The sequence below is a fragment of the Eutrigla gurnardus genome (assembly GCF_963514095.1).
Source record: "Eutrigla gurnardus genome assembly, chromosome: 6".
Taxonomy (NCBI): domain Eukaryota; kingdom Metazoa; phylum Chordata; class Actinopteri; order Perciformes; family Triglidae; genus Eutrigla; species Eutrigla gurnardus.
Window position 1 is genome coordinate 22,731,542 of NC_139920.1, and position 23,631 is coordinate 22,755,172.

The window sequence follows — 23,631 nt, forward strand, 5'->3', positions numbered from 1 at the left end:
GCACAAATCCCTCCACAACACCGCCCACTATTAGAGTTATTAGTGCAGTACTCTGGCGTTCTCTCTCGACTGCTTCTCACCTCGTCCACTGTTAAGGCTTCCTGTCTCTCTCTCCACATTGGGGCTTGAAACAAGTTTATACATGCCGCTTTAGTCCAAATGAAAAGGTATTTGTACGTTTCCAAAAGTCTGGGCTCCTGGTCTCTGTGAATGAGGAGCCTGTCCATGCATTTGGGATTCTTTCATTGTCTTTGTCTCACTTCATCACATGCAGGGTTACAGGTAGCGTAGACGCCACTTACACGCATGCACAGCTCTATTGGCATACGGGAGTTACGACGTCCACTTGAAGCATTCGGTCATTTCCTCCAGGCCTTGTGTCTAGCTAACGATGGTGCACTACTTCGACCGGGGCCTGTAGATTTATCGTTGCCCCCCCGCCAGATGTAGTGCAATGTGCTGTAGTGTCAACTGACCTTGAGCTCTTGATCTTCTTCTGTAACCAAAGACCCAAATGTATTTAGGTGTCAGACACACCGTACATGCCGGTAGACAGGTCGAGTTTTCGGTGTGTTGGCTCAGTGATTAGTATATTTTCAAGCCAAAAAGTGACAAGCGTTTGGCAGGTGGCTGGTGTAAGTTCCCATCACCGCCCTGAGACGGTGTAAGGTACAGAGACATCTTCCTGTAGGGGAGGAAACCTCATTCACTCAGCCACTTCAGCTCCTGGTCCCATTGGCTGACCTGAGTCCCAGGGAGAGAAAGGGGCAACCATCAGATACACACTTTGATTAGACATTTCCCCCTAAAAAGAAAAGAAACAAAAACCCTGTCGTGCTCTATTCAGTTTGCACCACTCTTTTGGATTGGAGACAAAATCAAACAGCTGAAAAAACATCTAATAGTATGGATGCACACCTCCTTTGTACACAGCTGCACTCCGGTCCCATCTGTGCTGTCCGGACTTAGTTTTCTTGTTGTGGATTTGTTCAGTTTGATTTGTTTTTGTGCGTGTCTGTCTGGAACAATGCTATATATATTTGGGAATGAATGGCATGCTCGGATGGGCTTGGGTGACCTTTTTTTTTTTGGATTGTGTTGGTTCCCTGGTGTCTGCCCATGTGGATGGGGGCGCGCCTGTATATGTCACTCATGCCCGAAGCCACACCCCATGCATGTCAGTGTGAGGAATGGGCTGCCCTTTCACCTTTTGTTGTTCAGAGAGTTATTGTTGTTTTTGTTTTTTTTTAAACTAGAGATGTTTCTTCTGTACCTTTATGATAGCCTTTTTTACATTTCAACATGTAATTTTTTTTTAGAATATCTCCCATTTGGACTTCCTAATTATCTTGTAATACCTGTCACGATGAGACAAAGCATGATATCTCAACCGAAAAGGTCATGCGTCTCATTGTTTAATTAAATTCCCGTTCAGTCAGATCAGGGCCAAACAGGTTAGATTCATTATCATGTTTTTTGTGTTCTTCTGACGTAGGCATTTTTCTTGTACGGACACTCTTTCGAATCTGCTATTGATAGATTTTCTTTCTTTTTCTTGGTACAATTTATGCCGAATCAGTGTGTGTGTGTGCTTGTGCAAAGGGCATATCCTCAAAGGTCAGCAGGGAAGTGTGTGCCCTTGAGGTCAGGTCGTGTCTTGCCAAAGGTATAGCAACATCATTGACATTAACAGTGAATTACAGGAGGCATGTAGAGGAGGAGGAATTAAACAGAAGGTCTCCAGCCGTGTTTTGGATAATGTGTTACATGTAAAGCAGAATGGAGTGGTTTCTATGACTAAATATGGTTGTTACGTAACAGTGGACGCCTTTTATGGACTTTGCTATCTTCCTTTTGTTGCTTGGCGCCCTGCACACTACTACATGTGAACATGCTGTCTGTGCATTCTTGTGAATTTAGTGATCAGGTCAGTAGATGTCCGGTCTCAGAGTGTGTGTAGGTGATATTTGTTGACCGTTAGTCTGTTGGAAAGTCAGTGTCCCATGCAACGATCATGTGAATCCCATTTGGATCGACACGGTGTATTTTGGAATGCTACCTATCCTTGATGCCCCCCCTCACACTGCCCCTCCCCCTCACCCTCACCCTACACACATACACCTCGCATCCATCCACCCTACGACTTCTTTACATTTGCATCGAGGTGCAATGTTTAAGGCAGGGAGGAAGGGAGGTGTAACTGATTCTTGTTTTTAAGCCCCAGTGTGTGAGACCTCCAAACCCACTTTGAGCCATGGTCTTTTTTCTTTTCTTTTCTTTTCGATTTGATTTGATTTAGAATCACAGTCTCCTTATTCTATCCCCCACTTATGCCCTCCTCCTCCTCCTCCTCCTCTTCCTCCTCCTCCTCCTCCTCCTCCTCCTCCTCCCCTCCTTTCTCCAACAAAACCCTACGCGTACTGTACAGTATGTCTGCGTCCCCCATCCGTCACTGTCTGTCTGCCCGTCTCCCTCTTGTCTGTCTCCTTGTCTGCTGTCTTGCTGCTCGAGTCTGTTTTTTATTCTGCCTCGTGTCTTTGTCTCTTGTCCCTGTCTTTCCTGTCTTGTCTATCTGTCTGTCTCTAAGTCAGTTTCTTCCATTGATTCCATTTTTTTTTTTTTTACTTCTCTCTCTTCGACCTTCTTTGCATCCCAACAAACATGTTGACATTGAACAGATGCACATACGGCACTTTGCAGCCATTGTTGGAAAGCTATTGAAAATTGCGATACATTGAACACATAGACCTCTGCAGTAGACCATAGCTTTTATTCAGTATCATCCTAGGCAAGGCAATGTTATTTGTGTAGCAAAAAAAGCTAATAAAATAAATGAATAAAATGATCAAAGGAATAGAAATTGCAGTGCAGTATAAGCACTTCATGAATTGTATCGTTTACTAAAATGCAACGGCAAACAGAAAAGTCTTGATTTAAAAGAGCTGAGATTTGCAGCAGACCTTTTTAGTTTTTTTTTTTTTTTTCAAATAAGTTAAAGTCTTAATATGTCGTAATTTTAAGGACCACAAGATAGTTCCCGCCCAGCAGGTGGTCACCATGTAAAACATCTGTTACTCCCATGATTTTATACATCGAAATACATTCAGCAGTATGGGCAAATCTGCAGCTCCTCTTGGCTTAGGCAGAAACAAACAATACGTTGCTCACCCTAGATCCATACGGGCGATGAAACGCCGTCATTATACAACACTTTGAAAATGTCACGCTCGTTAAGCGTTGAACCGAGCCACTTCGCCGTCTGTCAAGTGCTTTGCTGGGATGCGTCTCATGAACACACGGTGTTTCTTCGCTAACTCATACCCTTTCTACACTTTCTAACTCTCGCATACTGTACACACGCAACACCAACGCAGAACAATATATACATATATGTATATACACATGCACACACATGCAAGTATACGGTGGCTTTCGCACCCTCCCTCTGCGTCTCAGACTCATTATCAACCTCCTTCCACTCAACTCCTATCCATGAGTTTTGAGGTTCCTCCCCGTCTTCCCTTAGCTCATCTACCTCTCTTTCCCCTTTCCCTCTCTCTCTCTCTCTTGTTCTCTGGATTCCTACTCCCCGTTGATCCAGTTCTGTTCCTCGGCTCCAACACTCTGTGATAGCAGACTCTCTAGCTACAACGACTAGTTTCTTTTTCTATGTATTTCTCGACACACACCTTGTTCCTCCTCAATATTTATTTTGTGTTAACTGGGGCCGCGATGTGACAATGTGCCACCATCACATTTTGTCACATTTGCTGGAGAAAAAACAACAACAAAAAAAACAAAGTTTACACAGCATTGAAGTGGGTTAACCCCCCCTTCACCCTCCTCCAAACCTCCCCCCTCTCTTTTTTCTTCCTCTGTCACTCTTTTGCTCCTCTGTTCCCTTTTCTTCCTCTCTCCTCAGACGCTTTATCCTCTATATCTCGTATTTCTTCTTTCCTCTCCAATCGTCTTTTGTCTGGGCATGCTAGCGACCCTTCAGTTATATTCCTCTATGCATTTTTATCTCAATTTTTATATCTGATTTTGTTATCATTTACTCCTTAATTTACCTCGGTCTATTTATGCATGCTGTCTGTGAAACTGATAGCTGCATCTATCAATGGAACCGTGTCAGATCTTAATAAGGCTTTGTCCAGTGGATCTACCCTAAACCACAAAAATCTGATTAAAGTTTCTCATCTTTAAGATATCCAGGTAGAAGAGACAAGTGCAAAACCTCCGATAGAATGCGTTTAGATCTTGTGAGAGGTGGGCCAGTAGCCCAGTAACCCTACACTTCCTGTGCCGTGGGAGGAGCCTGTCATGGACTACTTCCTGTTTGGCATATGTGCCTTGAGAGGACGGGAAGTTCCAGGTTGCCACGGTGGCTCTGTGTGATAGCATTATCACACGTCCTTTACTACACTCCTTTATACTCGGTGATCAGGTTATGCTGTAGTTGTGTGTATATATATAAATATATATATATGCATATATATATATATATATATATATATATAGAGTTGTCAGATTTGTAGTTCAGTGCCAAAGATGAGAAACTCGTAATAGATTTTTGTGTCTTTAATTGTGCTGTGATGGGTCAAATATTGGTCAATGGAACCTTGTTGCTATGAATCGTTGCTTTATTGTTAATCAACTTTGTTGTTGAAGCAGTTCTGTTAGTTTAGTTCCTTCTCATTATTTCTATATTTTTCTTTTTGAAAAAGTCTTTTGATTTTGTGTTTCAGTTCACATGTACCATGTTGAACCTTTTTTTATGTGTTAAGTATTTCCTTGAGAAGGGTCCATGTTCATCTGCCTCTCTTGTTACCTCTCTCTTCTTTTTTTCTCTTTTTGTTTTGACTCCCTTGCCCTTTTTTGTGTCATCCTCTCCTCTTCCTCATGCCTCCCCTTCACCAGTCCGGCGGGTGCCTCCTCGCTTCTCCATCCCGCCGACGAGTCAGGAGATCATGCCCGGCGGCAGCGTGAACATAACTTGCGTGGCGGTGGGCTCGCCCATGCCGTACGTCAAGTGGATGCTGAACTCGGAGGATTTGACGCCCGAGGACGAGATGCCGGTGGGCAGGAATGTTCTGGAGCTGAGCAGCGTCCGTGAATCGGCCAACTACACCTGCGTGGCCATGAGCAGCCTCGGCATCATCGAAGCCGTGGCTCAGATCACTGTCAAATGTAAGAGATCACTGGGCTGAACTTCAAATAAATCTGAATCAGTTGCAATGTGTCTTTAAATAATCTCCCCGGGGCATTCTGAAGTCAAATTTTTGTTTTTGCTCCAAATTTCTTCAATTAGTCATGATTAATGACCGCCTCCTCTATCGACCAACAGCTCTCCCCAAGCCTCCAGGTACCCCTATGGTTACAGAAACCACTGCCACCAGTGTGACCATCACCTGGGACTCGGGCAACCCAGACCCGGTCACATACTATATCATCCAGTATCGGGCCAAATCCCCAGACAGCAAGTACGAGACGGTGGATGACATCACCACCACGCGTTACAGCATCGGCGGCCTCTACCCCAACACGGAGTACGAAATCCGCGTCTCTGCCGTCAACACGATCGGCCAGGGTCCGCCCAGCGAGCCGGTGGAAACCCGGACTGGCGAACAGGCTCCCGCCAGTCCGCCGCGAAACATCCAGGCCCAGATCATATCCCAGAACACCATGATGGTACGCTGGGAAGAGCCCGAGGAGCCCAACGGGCAGATCAAGGGCTACCGGGTTTATTACACCATGGACGACTCCCAACCCATGAGCCTCTGGCAGATCCATAACGTCCAGGACAGCATCATCACCACCATCCAGAGCCTGGTTCCTCAGGAGACGTATACAATCAAAGTCCTCGCGTTCACCTCTGTAGGAGACGGACCCTTCTCAGAGCCCATCCACGTCAAAGTACTGCAAGGAGGTAAGGCTACGAAAGCTTTGAAATAATCATTACTGTTGTTAAACTTTGTGCGTTTACAACAGGCTGCTGTGTGACGTCCAAACCAAGTTGTTAAGTTTAAAATAAGTTATCCAGAAACAGGCGAGCGCCACATCTGCTCTGCAGGTCTTTGCTGCTGAAGCTTTGACAACCAATGAAGAACGTCTTCAGCTGTGCATCAGCAAGCACATTTTCTGAAACTTTAGACAGGACCCCCCCGTTGTGCAAGGTTCACCCACACATCTGCGGCCTCTGCAAACGATGACAGAAGTTTGTTTGATCACGGCAGTCTAGGGGGGAAAAAAACAGCCATATTTGAAAAAAAGCCTCAAATCTAAGAACTCCCCATCAGCTTCGGGGGGGAGCTGAGCGAAAATCATTCCATCCACGCTCGAGCGAGGTGGCATATCCAACTTCACAGAAAGCCTTCTGTGCCATGCTTGCCGTCGGGGCACAAACTTTTGTACTTCACTATAATGTATTCCTCTTCGATTTAATCCCAGCTAATCCCTTGCCATGTTATGCCCAAATCCCATTATGCCCATCATGTTCGTGTAAATAGAAAATCTGCTATATTATTAAGAAATCGCTGGAAAAATAGACACATTTTTAAGACTTTTTTTATTCAGATGGTAATCGCATGGAAGGGCCATGTGTTAAATATTAATATCTGGATTGCTAGTAACACTAAAATGTCCTCTGCTATGTTCTTTAGTTCCAGGTCAACCATCCAAATTCCAGGTTGGTGCTGTGTCCGATACCAGCATCGAGCTGACCTGGGAAGCCGCCTATGACAAAGAAGGGATTGTAAATTATGAGCTTCGCTACATGGAAGGCAGTTTTGGCACCCAGGTGAGAATATGTTTCATTTTGACTTTTAGTTCCTACTTTTTTTTTTTTTGCTCTGAGAGGTGTATACAACATCCCTTCCCAGACTGAATTTCTGTGCAACCGTTGTTTAAACGGCACTCGTCAATAACATTTCTCTCCATTTAATAGATGAAGAAAACGTTCGGGCCCACATCTTCATATGTTGTGGAAAACCTCCGCCCAAACACAGAGTACCACTTCTCCTTGGCAGCCATCTCTAACAAAGGCATCGGGGCCTTCACCAATGACATACCACAGAAGACCTTGCAAGCCAGTATGTAGCCCTTTATTCAGTCCTCTCTCCTGCTCTCTGTGTGGGTTGGCTAACAAAAGGGGGTTTTCCCCCACCAGAGCAGTTAAAATGGTTTTAATGCCTTTTACCGTAATTGAATTCTAATGAAATGATTTGCTTGTTTTCCTCTTTTACTGGAACTTGTAAACTGTATTTCCTCTGATGTCAGCTTCATCAGCACCTTTGAACTATGACTGTGTTTTTCGAGGACATAATCAGGGTTCAAAGCTGAATTATGGAAAATGATGAACTGCATAACAAACTGACACTTAACTAATCTGTTTTCTTGATAAAACCTGTTTTTTTATGCATTCAGTTCTTAACCTCAATGACTGGATTTTACCTCATATTTAGCAACATTTACACAATGTTTTTTCTGGATTTCAACCCTTTTATTTTCGTACAGCCTTTTTATTTATAATGTGCCAAATATGCTTGAATGTACACTTTCAAACAAATCACGTCTATGTGGACTTGACAATTGTGGCGGTTTCTTTATTTCCCTTTTCACTTTTGTTCATATTTGCTTTTTCCTTCGTCAACAGCAAGTGCACTTTTCTTCTGTGTGACAGAGACACAAAAAATGTCAGCTCTCCTCTTAGAACCGCCAAGGCTCTCGTATGAACTGTATTCAGATTGGGGATGGGGAATATGGGCTTGAGATTAATCATCAAAGGGAGAAAAGAACAACAAAAAAAACAAAAAGAACAAAAAAACCCTATCAGTACTCGCATGCCCAGCTGCCTGAATTTATTCCAGAATATCACTTCTGGAGTGATTATTTTATTATTACAGATGGCAGGAACACAACTGAATTATTCAAACCCGCCAGCTAAAAATAACAGGAGTGATATAATAACTTGCAGTAGAGCAAACTGTACAGAACGAAAATACACACGTCTTATCCAACCAAATATCCATCAGTAGCTTAAGGACTGTTAGGGTGACAGGGTAGGAAATCCTTGTCTTTTGGCTTTACAGAGCACACAAAGATTAACTACGATGATGTGTATTGACATTCAATACATTAATAATGAAGAACCTTGAAATGTGGCTAGATTTAAGGGCTTAGGGACCGGTCTGAGACAGTCTTGTGGAGCCCGATGATAGTTGCAGACAAAGCTGCATGCATACATCTGTTGCCAGAATGGTCTTACTGTCAATAAACTGGCAGGTGACCTTCGCCGGGACATAGGAGAGCCATGGTGGTTGGAGTAGACCTCTTTTAACACATTTTCTGTTTCCACCAGTGCAACTTGTTGGATGTTGCCCCCCATATCTGGGCTGTGGGGGGCTTTGGAACAACCACTTCACAGTTCTTTTTTTTTGGGTGCAGCAGAGTGCAGAGTCACTGAGGAGAGACCAGTTGCATGCAACATTCACTCCTGCCCACCGGGGGTGCTGTTGAGAACCCGTCCCAGCATGAAAAAAGACTTTGTGTTCGTTCAGCCTCTCATTTCTGTCTCTCGAGTGTCTGTGCACATCTTCACCTGTCGATGTGTGTTTGTGACTTCCTCCCCCCCCCCCCCCCCCCCCGTGTTTGCATTTTGTTCTCAACCGGGTAACCCTGCAAGCTGATTGGATAGGATACACTCTTCCATCACCCTCTTCCAGCTGTGTTTTTGACTCTCTGCTACTTGTTCCCCCTGAACAAAAGCTCTCCTTTGGAATGGCTTGACGTCTCCTTGCTCACTTTGTGTCTTCTTCCTTTTTTACGTTGAATCTTTTGAAACAAAGTATATATTTTATTTATTTGTTTATTTATTTAATATTACCTTCTGGGGTTATCCAAAATGGTATCGGTTTGACATCACTCCACCCAGTAGGTTGCTCCTATTTCCATCTTTCTGTTGGGTTGTTGCACAAACCCGAGTCCACTACAGTTCTGACATACCCTTACCAGCTGAGTCTAACTGATATATTTTCTCAATGGGGGGGTCCTTTCAACTGCCTCATCCATACAATTACAGTGGATAGAAAAGAAAACTTGATGAAAAAACGTTGATAATTGCATCTGCCTGCCCACCACACACATTTGTATATCGTGTCCCACACGGTGCTCATTTCCATGACACGATTATCAAATACTACTTGGTAAAGGGCAATTAGCCATCTTTACCTTTTCTATCCATTCTATTTCTATGGTTTCACCCTAGGCCTCTTTGTTCCCAGACGTTTTCAGTTTCCAGCGTTGTTTTTTTCTCAAGCAAGCGAGCTCAAGCAAGAGTGAGAGACATCCGTTGGTTTTCTCACTGCTGAGGTCAGAAAAGTCACAGACTAAGTCAGACAGAGCAAAAGATTCCCCACAACACAATATATAACTTGATCTTTTGGATCCTTTGAGGTAAGTGATTGCGTGGTTTTAGGGATTCAGTCTGCCTTGAACTTTTTTTCCTGAAAAGACCTTCACACATTAATTCAATTAACAGTGTTTTTATGAAACGCCAACAGAGAATTGGAAGCATAGAAGTGAGCTGTATTTTATACACGACACGGTTAAATATTAAACTGACGTGTGTGCTGTTTGGCTCCTCATGCAGGTTCAGGAATAGCAGCGACTCTACGCATCCAAGTCAGCGAAGAGCCCTGTGACATATATAGCCTGAATCAAGTGCCTTCAAAGTGCAGCGTAACATAGACAACTTAAACTGTCAGCCTTAAGCAAAAACACCAGGGGGAAAAAAAGACATACTGTGAAAACAAAGAGCACATAGGCTCCATATGATGCGTGCAGAAACACAATACCCTCAAGGTTAAGGGTGATATACACAAGAGAAAATGAGATCCGCTGCACTAAGAAAAATACTCCACGCCAGTTGGATCCTTCTATCCAAAACGCATTACGGAGCAATGGCTGCACACAATATCAATGTTTCATCAACTTGTGCCATTGTTAGCGCCGTGTTCCACTCACAGAAGCGTTTTTAACCTGGCATTCAACCCAAATACCTTGTCAGGCAGACTGAAACCCTTTTCCCACCAAGTAAAAAGAAAGACGGACAACGCGATTTGCTTTATTGTCTTATTACATGTGATGCGAAATGTTTGCAGACTGTTTGAATTTGTGCTCAGTCCAAGCAGCATTACCAGGGGGCCATTGTCATGGGGTCTGCTCTGCCAAAAACGTGTGAAAAGTCGATGCAAAGATTAATATTTGCTATTTATTATCCATAAATACTAAGTGAATGACTCCTCGCATCAAAGAGCATCATTATCATTTCATTGGCTTTTTCTCGGTAAATAATACAGCAGGCTGAATTCATCTGTTGCTGGCAGCAGTAGCCCTCATTCAGAAGCAAGGCCTCTTGGGGTATGCTGCCGTAGTCAGACCAGGTTCAGACCCTTTTTTGTGAGACGGTTCAGACGTGGGCCGGAGTCGGTCCACAACCAGAGAGCTGGGAGGGCTCCCGGTATTCTTCTAGCTGCTACCCAGATCCACAGGAGCTAAGAGGGGGCCCTGGGCGTGGGCGTTTAGGGGACAGCGGGGCCCCCAGAGTGCCAGATAAGAATCCCATTTCATAGCGTCAGAATTAATTTCATGCTTTTTGCGATGAGCTATGAGCCAGGCCTCTGGATTGTCAGGCTTTGTTACCCATTTAGATTATACCTAGAAACCTGCCAGTAGCCAGTCAAGTGCCATCTCTCAAATTAAAGTGGCAGATTATAAATCCTCTGTGTTTAGCCAAACAAGCAGTTTGGCTAAACATACCCACCCCCCATCCCCCACACACACTTACTGTAATTGCAGGAGCTTTTTAGATATATTGGAATATCTGTGTGAGCCACAGCGCGACCATTTGGCATTGGGAGGGTTAATTCCATAATGATCAACAAATACGAACATCCTGTCATCCGCGGGCTTGTAATGAAAATACAATTCCGATGTCGACATGTGCTCGCACTTTGATAGCGAAAGCATTGGCAGTCTGTGTCGTTTTAAGATCTGAAAACAGACATTAACCTGTCATTTTGATATACTGAGGATTTTGCACTTAAAATCTGAATTAGTCATGACAATTAAGTATGCCACCAGTATTGACATCACAGTCTTTATACCCCGGAGTGCTTCACATCACAACAAAAGTCAAAGAGAAGGATATGAATGTGGACATGACTAATTATTTGTCAAATAGCTTTTTAGGAAAACTCTTTCACGCAAGCTTCAAAAGAACCTCAAGTGAAGCATTAGCTGAGTTTTCTTCTTTTGTGGTTGTAGTTTTTCTTACGTATAATCCCACCATTGGCCTTCATGGGATATGCACTTTTTTTATTAAAGCTGGGGTCTTAAAACCGTTGCGGGCGTGAGGATGCCTGTGCACTGCGATAGCCTCGGCCCCTGTCAGATCCGCATTTTTTTTTTCCCGAGCCACAAAGATTGAGAACTTGAGCGATCATTCTTGACGCGGAGAGTTTTTGCAAATACAATATGAGAGGAGGATAGAAGCTGAAAGGCTCAAAAATCCAGTAAGACCGTAAGTAAATAAGCCCATTGGACACAGAGAAGGGGTTTGGGAACTGTGGCTGAGGTCCTGCCCCATTTGCTGGAACATTCAGTCTTCACTGAGAGGGAGGAGGCCTTTCTGATAGTCAGGACCTTTGTTTTTTTTGTTGTTTTTTTAAATCTACCCAGTGACACTGCAGTGGAAAACGTTAAACTTTTATGAATTCAGTATTATAAGCTCTCCGTCTTCCTCTATTCCTGTGTCTTCTAAAAATGGCAGTAAGCTTTACAAAGTTACATAGGCGCAGGGCTATGAAATGGGATTTAAAGAGGAAAAAAAAAACACATGGATGGCTTTCAATGTACATGGCCCAGTGCAGAAGAACAGAATATCTTGGGAGTGAGATTTCCCCCCCTGAAGGCTTCCCCCTCTCACAGTCTTGTGGACCCTCCGGCCCGGAGATACAGCAGTATTAAACAGCCCTGGTTTCAGCACGGAGCCAACACTCTCCTTCCCGACAACCCACAGCGGGTCCAAAACTGATACTCAATGAGTGGAAAATACAAAAGGTGTTATTTTACCGATTGGAAAAAGATCTTTCTGAGAGGGGAAGTGTTGCAGCTCGCTGACTACAGAGTAAGCCCACTCTGCAGTCAGGTGCTGGTGGTAAGAAAGTCTTAAAGATTTAGTATTTGTGGGAGTCAGGTACGTATGATGCAAAGAAATGCTTTTTTTTTTGTTTGTTTGTTTGTTGTTGTTTTGTTTTTTTAAGAAGTTAAATGTTCTTATTGTTTTCCGTTCATGCTGAGTATCTTGTTTTTTGTCATGTTTTCTCATGAGTTGTCATTTTTTTTAACCTTAAATGTTGTCGTGGGTTGTTGTTTTGTTTTTTATATTTTTTTCGAGTCACCCGGGTTACGGAGGAAAATAATTTCCCAGTACCCTCCTTCAGCTCATCATTTATTTCTTAAGCCTTTGTTTTTGAAATGAGAACATCCCGCTTGTTTCCACTTTAATTTGAGTTCTATTCCTCAGTTGCTGTATGTGGAATGTGGATGGTATTTCTTTTTTTATTATTATTATTGTGCTATTTTTTACCTTCCATAACAGACAAACATGTAATAATGAACTGGGTCTGTCAAACCAAGATGGAGGTGGGAAAATATTCTCGCACAGAAACCGGGGAGGAGGGGTAGAGGAAACCCGAGTTGGAAAGAAATATTTTCATACATGTCCTTTTATCCGTATAATACCTCTCTGGATGAGAAGTGAAACGTTTTATCGCTCCCTGCACAGCACCGCTCTCTTAGATGAGCACAAGCTGCACAAGAGCTCGGCACAGATTAGAAGACAGAGGCATTGAATATGATTTAGAAAGAAAAAGTTCACAGATGTGTAGGTTTTAATATGTTTTGGAAGAACACTTCAGACACAAATAACAGCAACCACGTTGGAAAGCTTTCATACTGTTCCAAATTTTAAAAAAAGGACGGACTACACCTACCTCCCTGCTTATATGTAGAAACAAAATAGCTCATAAAATGACAAATGCTTTGTTTAAGGACATAACAATCTTGATGAAATGTTTATCAGTTGCATTAAGACGATGCAAAACATTTGGAAAATATTATTCTTATGCTGGTGACATTACAGGATGTTATTAATCCTAATGTGTCTTAGCGGTTGCAGTAATTGCAGACCCTGAGGGGGAAAACAAGGTCTGTTAGTGCTCACGGTTTACCTGCTTGCTAGTTTTTTAGGTTTTTAAAGCCTCAGCTTAGTGCCGGAAAAAATAAAACATGCACAATGCCCGTCTGGCACTGCATGAAATCTTCAGCCTGTTGAGACATGAGCAAGGTCTCCTGGATCCTAATGTTGCAGGAAAAACAAACACTTTACTTTTGTTGGAAGTACGGCTGGAGGTCTTGATTTTATTGTTGCATTAGAATCAATTATTTTTTTGGTACATTCAACACTTTCTCTCTTGCTAAGTGGTTTTATTTAGTGGCAGTAATCCACGACAAGAAATCTTCATACCATGAAGGTTCTTTTATCACCTTAAAATATGTACTAGAACCAAATATCCACAAGCCATCTTGATTCATTATTACAAAAGCTCACCATTGTCCATGTCTGCCTCTTATGTTGACATTTGCTTGATGATTGTATTTTTATTTTTTAACATATTTTTGCATCTTTGTTTTTGCTATTTTTGCTTATTTTTTATCCCTTTTTTTATCATTTTCTTTATCTCTCCCATCTTTTATTTTTTGTTTTTCACCCCTACCTTCCCCCCGTCCTCCTCATCCTCGACCCCCCCTCCCCCTCCCCTTCCTTCCCGTCCTCTCCACCTCACCAGAGCCCTCAGCCCCCCCTCAAGACATTAAGTGCAGCAGCATCAGCTCCACCAGCCTGCTGGTAAGTTGGCGCCCCCCGCCGTCCAAGAGTCAGCACGGTGTCCTGGAGGGGTATAGGGTGCGCTACCAGGTGGTGGGCCCGCCGGAAGGCGGCGGTGGCGGCGAGGACGGGGAGCCCGCCGAGGAGCCCACGGTCCCTGCCGCCGAAGAGCAGGCGCTGCTGCAGCGACTGGAGAAGTGGACCCAGTACCACATCACCGTCTCCGCCTTCACCGCCATCGGGCCGGGCCCCGAGAGCGAGCCCCTCGTCTGCCGCACGGATGAAGACGGTACGTGAATCTCCAATGTGTATTGTATTGTTGTCACCAAGGGCTTCAACGTTTTTCAGGACAAGGACCCCCACGGCTTATAGTGACCCGGTGGAGGGACCCCCTATTACATATCTATGCAAATTGTGTTGCTTATTAAACCGGGCCAGTAATATTGTGTAGTGCTGCCTATAGTGCCATAATTCAAATTGGCATTTCTACATCAGAATTTCATCTTAAACCCCCCCGGCGCTGTGACTCTAGGGATCACGGACCCCCTGTTGAACACCTCTGACTTAGGGAGAGTGCCCTTGGCTATATCAGAATACATTTCCAAATACTTTTTGGAAATGTATTCAAGCGGTTTCCAGAAGCAGAAAATATCTAAAAAGTAACAAGACCTCACACACAGCTGCGTTAACCGTATGAAAGGAAAACAGTTTGAAGAGATACCACACATGGGAAATCAAGTGCGTTGCTATTAAAGCACAACTAACAAATTTAATTCATAATAGCTGCCACATCCCATATCCTGCCTCTATCTGTAGGCATTTAACTGTATCCGATTGCTCAGCTGAGAGTCGTAAGCATTTATGAGCGCTGTTGCTAACGCGGCCGGGCCGAATCGGCCGCTGCGTCCGCGGTGGCAACAGCGGGACGGAGGTGAACACAGCGGGTGTGTGTCCGCCGTGGTTTGAGATTTGAATCCCCTTTAATGTAGTCGAGGGTGCAAAAATGAAATTAAATACATAAATAGACAAATAAGTGCATTTTTTTTTTGTTGCACAGATGGTCATTAAATACACTTTCTTCCACTCGTAAAAACAAGGCCAAGCAGAATATATAAAAAAACTCCACCTCAAAAGAACTAAAGAGATAAACACCGTACAGCTGATTTGATAGAATAAATGACAGGAGGAAAAAAAAGTAGCCGAATAATAATAAAAACATAAACTGACAGGCAAAGATGTTGGCGTGTCCCCGGCACATCTGAATGGCTGACGGATGGCTGACATTTGCTTTCTGTTCTCCGTGATCCATTTCACATCCATTAACCGCGGCGTTTTAAGCATTTTTCTCCTGACACTGATGTACAACGAGCACAAGCGTGGAGACGAGCGTAAATACCTGTTTTAAAAGACACAGTATCGGGAAATTGCAGGTTTGAAAGCGGGCGGCGGCGGCGGCGGCTAAACACATTTGGTGTCATTACGATAATAACGCGTGACAGAGAAGCGCCAGGTAAAGAAATAGGAGTCGGGGCTAAAAGGTAGGGAAGATTTTTGGTAATAAACAAGATTGGTGAATGATCCCTGGGGGGGAGGGGGGGTGGGGGAATGGGGTTGTGATTTAGGGGAGAAGGGGAGGACTTGAAGTGTTTGTGGACGGGGTAAATGGAAGCAGTTTGAGTGGAAGAGTTCTATTAATGGCACATCCATCTCGGGAAGGGCCGGACCGCAGCACAGCGAAAAAGGGCCTGGAAGCAAGGCCTTCCATAAAGGCCTGTCATTATGACTGAGAGCTTCCCGCTGATGGCAGACGGATACAGCAGACACATATTGGAAAAGGCGGAGGAGACGGGTGAAAGTGGAGGTGTGTGCGTGTGTGTAGGATGTGATGCTGCAGGAAGTGTCTGTGCGTCTCTAGTGTGACGTACGTGGAGCGATTTCACTGAGACAGCACCGTCTGTTTATAGCACAGGGATGAGGAGCTGCTAATAGCTGGAAATAATGGATGAAAGTGTAGGAAAGTGACGCCTGATTTGTGTGTTTTCTTTTTTTTTGTTACCCACAGTTCCCGGGGCTCCTCCGAGGCGAGTGGAGGTGGAGGTGCTCAACTCCACGGCGCTAAAGGTGATGTGGCGTTCGCTGACCCCGGGCAAGCAGCACGGTCAGATCCGCGGCTACCAGGTTCACTACGTACGCGTGGAGAACGGCGAGTCGCGGGGCCTGCCCCTCATCAAGGACGTCATGCTGGCCGACGCCCAGGTAGGACCATCTCCCGGTTTGCCCGTCACCATGTGTCGATGCCGCTCCCGCTCGTATTAAATTGCAAAACATGCCTTTCAATCTCTTTTTTTCAATCTCGATACTGACATACTTCAATAATAGAGCAGATTAAAACAACACAGTCGCACCGATGCGATGATTAAAACTTTGAATGGGTATTTCAAGCTCCCGACTTTTATACTCTCACACAGACGGCAAATTGTGTACTCCATCCTCACCGTCGCAAATATTGCGTATTGGAGGGCGATATGGGTGCCGTTCCCGTCGTGGATTTCATTCCGTATTGCTTGTAATATTCTTTTTTCCCCCCCCTTCAGACCACAACAAGAACTGTAATCAAAGCTTCACCCATCTCGTCCTCCCTCTTCTGCCCTCGTGGCTTTTATTCGGAATGTCTAGACCCCTCCCTTTATGGCAGCGTCTGCCACAAAATGTCTGATTGTGTGCTCGTATCAAAACGCAAAGAAAATGCTGATTATAGTATTCCGTGGGTGGTGGTATGAAATGAATTGCTATGAAAACATTTCACCAGAAATCAGACCTCCACTGACAGCTGGAATTGCAATGGAGTTTTTTTTTTTTCTTTCTTTCTTTTTTACAAAACTTGTTGAAGGAATCCTGTCAAGAGGAGACTTTTTTGTGCGCTGTAGCAATCGTCCAAATGTAAATTATAGCCTTGAAGCAATAGGGTAAACAACATGGGGAAAGAATAGTTGCATGCCATTCGACAAATTTTGGAAATAAATCAAGAAAATCGATTTTCTTTCACATAAATGAAGGGTCCATTCAGGGGCGAAATGCCACCTCCGTCACGTCGACATCTCTGGTATTCGGCTGACCACGAATCAGAGAGTAGAATACGCTTAAATATCTTAAATTACAGGATCTGAGTGATGCACGCAACCGGTAGTCAACTAAAGAATGCCTGCCCGAGTTATCCTTTTAGTTGCATCATTTTGTAAGTATTTCTCAAAATGACCTCATCATTAAGCCTTAAAAGCCATCACTGAATATCAACACCGGCTGTAGCTATGAAGCAGAGATCTTCAACAGGGGGTCCGGGACCCCTAGGGGTTCCCCAGAGTTACTGCAGGGGGTCCCCGAAATCATTTGATCCCAAACTTTTTTTCTTCCAAAGTATGTCCCAAAAATACACATTAAAATGAAAACAACCTATAATGAGCAAATATAAATCGTCCTATTTATTCAATATTATGAGGTGAAATTGTGATGTATGTTAAAATAGAATGAAAATATGAAATCTAAATTAGCGTTGTAAACATACATCATTATGCAGCACTCCACATTATTATTGACCGGTTGTATATGATATAGGGGGTCCCTCCACCGGGTCAATAGGGAGGTCCTTGGCCTGAAAACCTTTGAAGACCTCTGATCTGGAGAAACACATTTGTAGCTTATTGTTAGCTCCACATTAGCATGTTAGCATCTCAAGGCCCTCGCAGACAGATCCTCATATACGTATCTCAGCCTCGTTCCAGCTTCTCTCTCTCTCTCCCTCTCGAGACCTCACAAAACCAGTGACCTATTTCTGCTCCCCCAAACCTCTTAATGCCCCCCCCCCTTCTCTCACAATCCTATTTATTCCCTTTTCTTTTTCTCTCTCTTTCTTTTTAAAAAAACAAAACGAAATATTGCTCTCTGTCTCCTGCACTCTCCTCTTTGGCGGTGGGGGGGTTAGTGGGAAACGGACGATACAGCTGAATATGTGAGTACGAAGTTTTCGCCTGAGTGCTTTTGTGTAGCTGAAAGGGTAGAAACAGTGGGTATTGCATCAACCCGGGTTGGATTCGCAGTCGACACAACAATCTTTATTTAATAAGTTTGGATGACAAAGTGGCTTCAGAAGTTTGCACTGGGCTAATCTGGCCGGCCGACCTCCAGCTCCTGTCTGTGAACGCCACCGGTGGAAGAAACTTCTATCTCCCAGCTAGCTTCTACAGAATGACGGCTGATGCAATATCCACTGTCCATCGTGCCTGGAATGCTAATGCTACTTGTGCCATGCTGTGTGTTGATGCAGTGTGTGTTGTGTTGTGCTCTGGTAGTGTGTGTGTTTTTACTTTTTTTTGTGTATTTGCTTGAACCTTATTATTTCGTTTTTCTATGTGGTGCCTTGATTTACCTAGAAAAGAAGAAGTGACGCATGTTTGTATCTCTGTTATTTTATTTTAATTGTATTTAATAACATCACATCTATTTAGATGAGCATACCAGGAATAACTTTCACCATATCCAGATTTTATTGACTCAAATATTTACTTAATTTTCTTACTACTTGATTTTACTTGTACAAGTGTTAAATGTGTTGCTTTTGAGTTTTATTAATGATTTGTTAGGTGTCCTTGGGTGTCCTGAATTATGCAAACAAATTAAGTATTATTATTATTATTATTATTATTATTATTATTATTATTATTATTATTATTATTATTATTATTATCACGTTTATTGAGGAAGGACAAAACATTGAACATTGTTTCATATAAAATACAAATTAGATGTCATGCATACAGGTTTCTAGCCAAGGCTAATTTGCAACCCCTAAATATAGACACATGAAAAATAGAAACAGTATTTGGAATAATGTCCGTGTATGATCCAAAACCTACTGCAAAAAAATTCATCATGACATATCTGATGACCGTTAACAATTTTACAAACAAAGTTACCCTTATTATGAAACCCAGATTTGAACCCAGATTTGAACCCAGATTTGAACCCCAGATCGTCTGCCTTACGTGAATACCATCCCGATTACAAGACAGTACTTATAGCTCATTTATTGAACTCTCCCATCCCGCTGCCAACCGGCCTGTTAAAAACCTCATTCTGCATTCGTTCAAACCTGCTTCCCTGAAAAATTCATTAGAATTGATCGGAAGTCTCTCTTTGAAGAGGACTCAAGGAAACTTTAATGGCTGAGGTAAAAAAAAAAGTGCAGGCGAATGGGGCAGGATGTATTCAGCAGCGTTTATCACAAAGTCAAGTTGTCGATTGGAATATTGCTTAAAGAAAGATGGTCGCTACTCTCATTTACATACTTAATGTCCCTCCTCCACCTTGGATTTACTTAATGGAAGGCTCTCCCATTACACAGGGGGAAAACATTACATTTAATGCATACCTTTGTGAAAAGTAATAAAGAGGACCAGGAGACACTCCACGTAGATTAACATGCTGCATAAGGCAGTGTGAGCTGCATGAACGGAGGGTGGGGGGGGGTCATCAAAAATTCAAGACACATTATGACATTTTCCTGTCCCTGTCTCTTCCGTCTCCCGCAGGAAATGGTCATCGGCGGACTCAAGCCAGACACCACTTACTCCATCACGGTGGCTGCGTACACCACCAAGGGGGACGGAGCCCGAAGCAAACCCAAACTGGTGGTGACCAAAGGGGCGGGTCAGTACGACGGATGAATCCTTTATTTCTTGGATTTGTTGACAGAAACTTTGTCCGTGCGGCAGAAACAGGGAACCGATTCTATAATTAGCCTGTGGCTGAAGGCTGCCTCGCTTAAGTGGATCCTCATCATTGCCCTCCAGCTGTTGTTGCAAACATTGAGGGGATCCCTTCACTGATCCAAACCTATGAAGAAGATTTAGAAAGTATATGACATTTATTTAAGTGCATCATACGTCCTCATCAAAGGGAATTCATGTTAGGATTTCAGCTTTACAGATTTTCAACTGACTGAATTTCATCCAGAGCCCAAATTAACCATTGTGAGGTGTAACGTGATACCAGACCAGTTCATTTAGTCGAGTTGATGTCAACTCTTCAGAAGTCCATGCAAAGATTTTGAAGAGATCAAGGTCACATGAGGTCTGTAGGGTAGACCTTTCAGACGGATTCTTAGGGATTGAAAACCCCCGTTGGGTCCGTGGTTTGAGCTTTTAAGGATAAAATACTGGAGGACTTATACCTGCGCACTACAAAGCCTTGTATTCTCCAGGTTTTAGTTTTTTTTTCCTCTGTATTGCCAGCGGTAAGCATGCAAGTTGGAAGCCGGCGGTTTAGCTGCCACGAACGTGATCTAAACCTGATGCCTTCCTCGAGAGAATTCAAGGCATCAAGCCGAGATAGGAGCATTCGTTTTGTGCGAGGCGATAGCCGCCCACCTCCGTCGAGAGCCAACATGCACACATGCATGCCTACGTACTTACCTAGTCACTCACGCATACTCATAATGCAGGCCCACACTGTGGCCGATCATGAAACAAAACAGGTACACACCAGTGATTCCTTCCTCGCAAACCGACACATTTCCTCACATCCTGGCAGGTGTGTGTGTGTGTGTGTGTGTGTGTGTGTGTGTGTGTGTGTGTTACAGGTGTCAGGGAGTGTGACGGCGCCAAAGGGGGGCTTGAGTGAGCGCTGTCACCCTGCATCCTCCCGTCAGGGCCCGCTGACTGATATGCCAGTCTGGAGCACTCTGTCTGTCCCTCAGAGGGAAGCAGCTCCTTTTTATTATTGAAGTGTAAAGAATGGGTTTATGCCAGGGGGGCCGAGATAAATGGAAAAAAGGGGGGAAAGGGGGTGAGAGGTGGAGAGAAGCCTCACCCCGAAAGGAAGTGGTTGTCCGTTTTGTTTTGAGGGAGGAGTTGGGATGAAAAGCAAATATATAAACATATTAAGATACAAGTATAAATGGAGGGGTATGTATGAAGCTAGTTTTTATATTTAATTGTGCTCAATAATTCACATAAAATGTCATATCAAAAAGTATAATTTCGATTTCCAGATACCAACACCGTCATCAAGTAGAAAAAAACGTGTTTTCCAGCACTAGTTAGTTCCATTTCCCTCAGATGCAGTGATACAAAATGGATCAGTTTTTTTTTTTAAATAAAAATACGATGTGGGAGAAAACCCTGCACCAGTAAACGCTTCAAAGCGTGCGGTGAAGAAATACGACCCTGAATGCATTAAATTTGGATTCATAATGGCAGGCGGCGATGCTGAGCCGACAGCACAGTGTGTTGGATGTGATGAAATCCTGTCAAATGAGGCGCTAAAACCATTGAAGCTCCAGAGACACTTAAACACAAAGCGCCCGGGATGTGTTGGGGGAAGCCAAATTAATATTTCCTCAGGAAAAAAAAAGGAGAAACGGGAAGTCATCACAACATTAACGACTTAGTCAAAAAAAGCCTCTTTGAAAGCTAGCTGTGTGGTTGCTGCTCATGTTCTGTTTTTCTCTCTTATGGAAGGCGAGCCTCAGTCAGCTGAGAACCTCTGGCTCATTGGATAGCAGGCTCTCCACTCCTTATGGGACTTCTGGGTTGATTAAATTATACATTAGGATCATATGTTTACAGAGACCAGTCTCAGATTGTGCGCCAGTCAACAAGCCCTTCATTTTAATTCAATTTTATGCTCTGTTAGCTGATCATAACATGTAAATGTTAAACTAAATAAATCAAGAATATTCTTCCATATGAATTGCATATATGTGTTTTAAAACACACAAAACTTATACAAAAGCTTTTAAAATATTTTTTTACAGACAAGCATGTACTTAATGTGAACAACTACCTCCTAAAACTATTTTTATGAAACATAATGCCCTAAAAACTGATCAATATAGAGCATGATGACAATAATACAGCATGTTTTAGAGTCACTTTAATGATCATTCACAGACGTTCAACCAAACCTTGCTGGTAGTTTGGTTTATCACAGAGCATCCACAAGAATATATGTTTTTTGTGCAGCTATTTTTGAGTCTCAGACACCGTCATTCTGTGACTGGGACTGTCTTTGTTTGGTGAATGAAAAGCACCTTTCCATACTCTTGCTTTGAGAAACAGACTTAGCCATAGCCAATCTCACACAATGTTTTAGAGGGACCCAAAGGGAGGCTTTATTGACAAAAGATTAAAATGTTTGTGTCTGAAATTGTTATTCTGCCATCCCATCTGCACATTGTGGAGTTTTTCACCGAGCTGAAAGGAGCAACAATCAATAACCCTCCTTTTTTTCTTTTTTTTCCCCCTTGTTCAGGAAAATGGAAAATACACATTATAATAAGAACATTTTAGAAGTAACCAATCAATACACTCAAAACAAAGACATGACACTCTATAGGTAGCCTGCAGTATGGAGTGGAATACCCATCACCACTAACTTGAGATCCTCTGGTCCTAAAGAAATATTAGAAAAATTAAACATTTGGGGAAGTCCAAGAAACTCCCCAAGAGAATGTCTTAGTAGCTTAATCGTCCACTTGCTAATAGTGTACAGTGTGTTTAGTACTCTATTAATGTTGGAAGTGTTATCATTTGGCAGCTATCATAGGGGACATTTTATTTGTGCTCGTTGTAAAGTGGTTTGTAGTAAGTCAGAGTAGATATAGCCTCAAATGAACTCATGCACCAGAGATATTAGTATATAATTATAAGGTATCCTGCCCTGATCAAGTAGCTTACATACTCCTGTCCCCCGACCTCACAGCACTTCACTTTCATTATTGCATCCTGTAAAAGGATGCTTAAGAGATGCATGTGTGTGTGTGTTGTTAAAAGAAAATAGGGTGTGGATACTTATTCCAATGCTGACGTGAAAACATCAGGCACGATCCCTTCATTGTGTGTTTAGTAACTTCCTGATTGTTATTTTTAGTCCCTTGAGAAACCAGCAATGCAATAAGTCTCTTCTCTCTCTCTCGGTTGCTTCCATTGTAGCAAATGGGCCGGGAGAAATGTGTTGCAAATTTGACTCTGTGGCATTTCCTACCTTACCAATTACTCCCCTCCATGAACTACACACACACACACACACACACACACACACACTCCTTCACCAAGAAGACTAAATTAAAAGCAGGGGGGAAATGACGAAGGGAGAGTGATGGATTTGTCGTGACCTTTGAGGTTGTAAAAGAACTCCTAACCCCCCCCCCCCCCATATTCCTAGTATGCTAAGTCTCCTTAGGGCGGCTGTAGATGCGTAAGTTAATCAGCGGGGGATTTGTTTTTGTTCTGTTGCTGCTCAAAGCAGAGAAACGTACATCTTAGGTGACGGGTAATTTAACTGAATATAAAGGAGCAATATTTTTGTTTTCGTATATGTTGGTGCGAGTGTGCACGAGTGAGGGAGGAAATGAGAAGGAAACCCGATCACCCCCTTTCTCAATCAGGCTGAGTAGGTGTCAACAGCGGGCCGTTAATACCGCGGCCTGATGGGAATCGTGCCGGGAGGCCCACAAGGAGGGATGGAGCCGGGGTCGACCCTGAAATGGATGTAGAAAAGGAGGGATGGCGGGTGGGGCGGGTTGGACGGCGGGGGGAGGAAGTTAGGAAATGAGAAGGGGGGGGGGGGCAGTGTGCAAGGGGAGAGAAATGAAAGCTCAGGATAGGGACAATCAAAGTGTCCAAGAA

The 23,631-nt window shown here is 43.4% G+C and overlaps 1 protein-coding gene across 5 annotated transcripts in view; it reads left to right on the top strand.

Moving 5' to 3' along the window:
- ptprsa (protein tyrosine phosphatase receptor type Sa) overlaps nt 1-23,631 on the top strand; it is a 168,520-nt gene that overhangs the window by 97,837 nt on the left and 47,052 nt on the right. For 2 of the 5 annotated variants that reach the window (XM_084012035.1, XM_084012037.1), the window contains exons 7-14: nt 4,921-5,190; nt 5,348-5,929; nt 6,663-6,799; nt 6,947-7,091; nt 13,911-14,237; nt 16,011-16,204; nt 17,928-17,954; nt 19,534-19,651. In XM_084012035.1, the coding sequence (XP_083868161.1) occupies nt 4,921-5,190; nt 5,348-5,929; nt 6,663-6,799; nt 6,947-7,091; nt 13,911-14,237; nt 16,011-16,204; nt 17,928-17,954; nt 19,534-19,651 (1,800 nt within the window). The remainder of the gene's footprint in view (nt 1-4,920; nt 5,191-5,347; nt 5,930-6,662; nt 6,800-6,946; nt 7,092-13,910; nt 14,238-16,010; nt 16,205-17,927; nt 17,955-19,533; nt 19,652-23,631) is intronic. The other 3 variants (XM_084012036.1, XM_084012039.1, XM_084012038.1) reach the window with 2 other exon arrangements.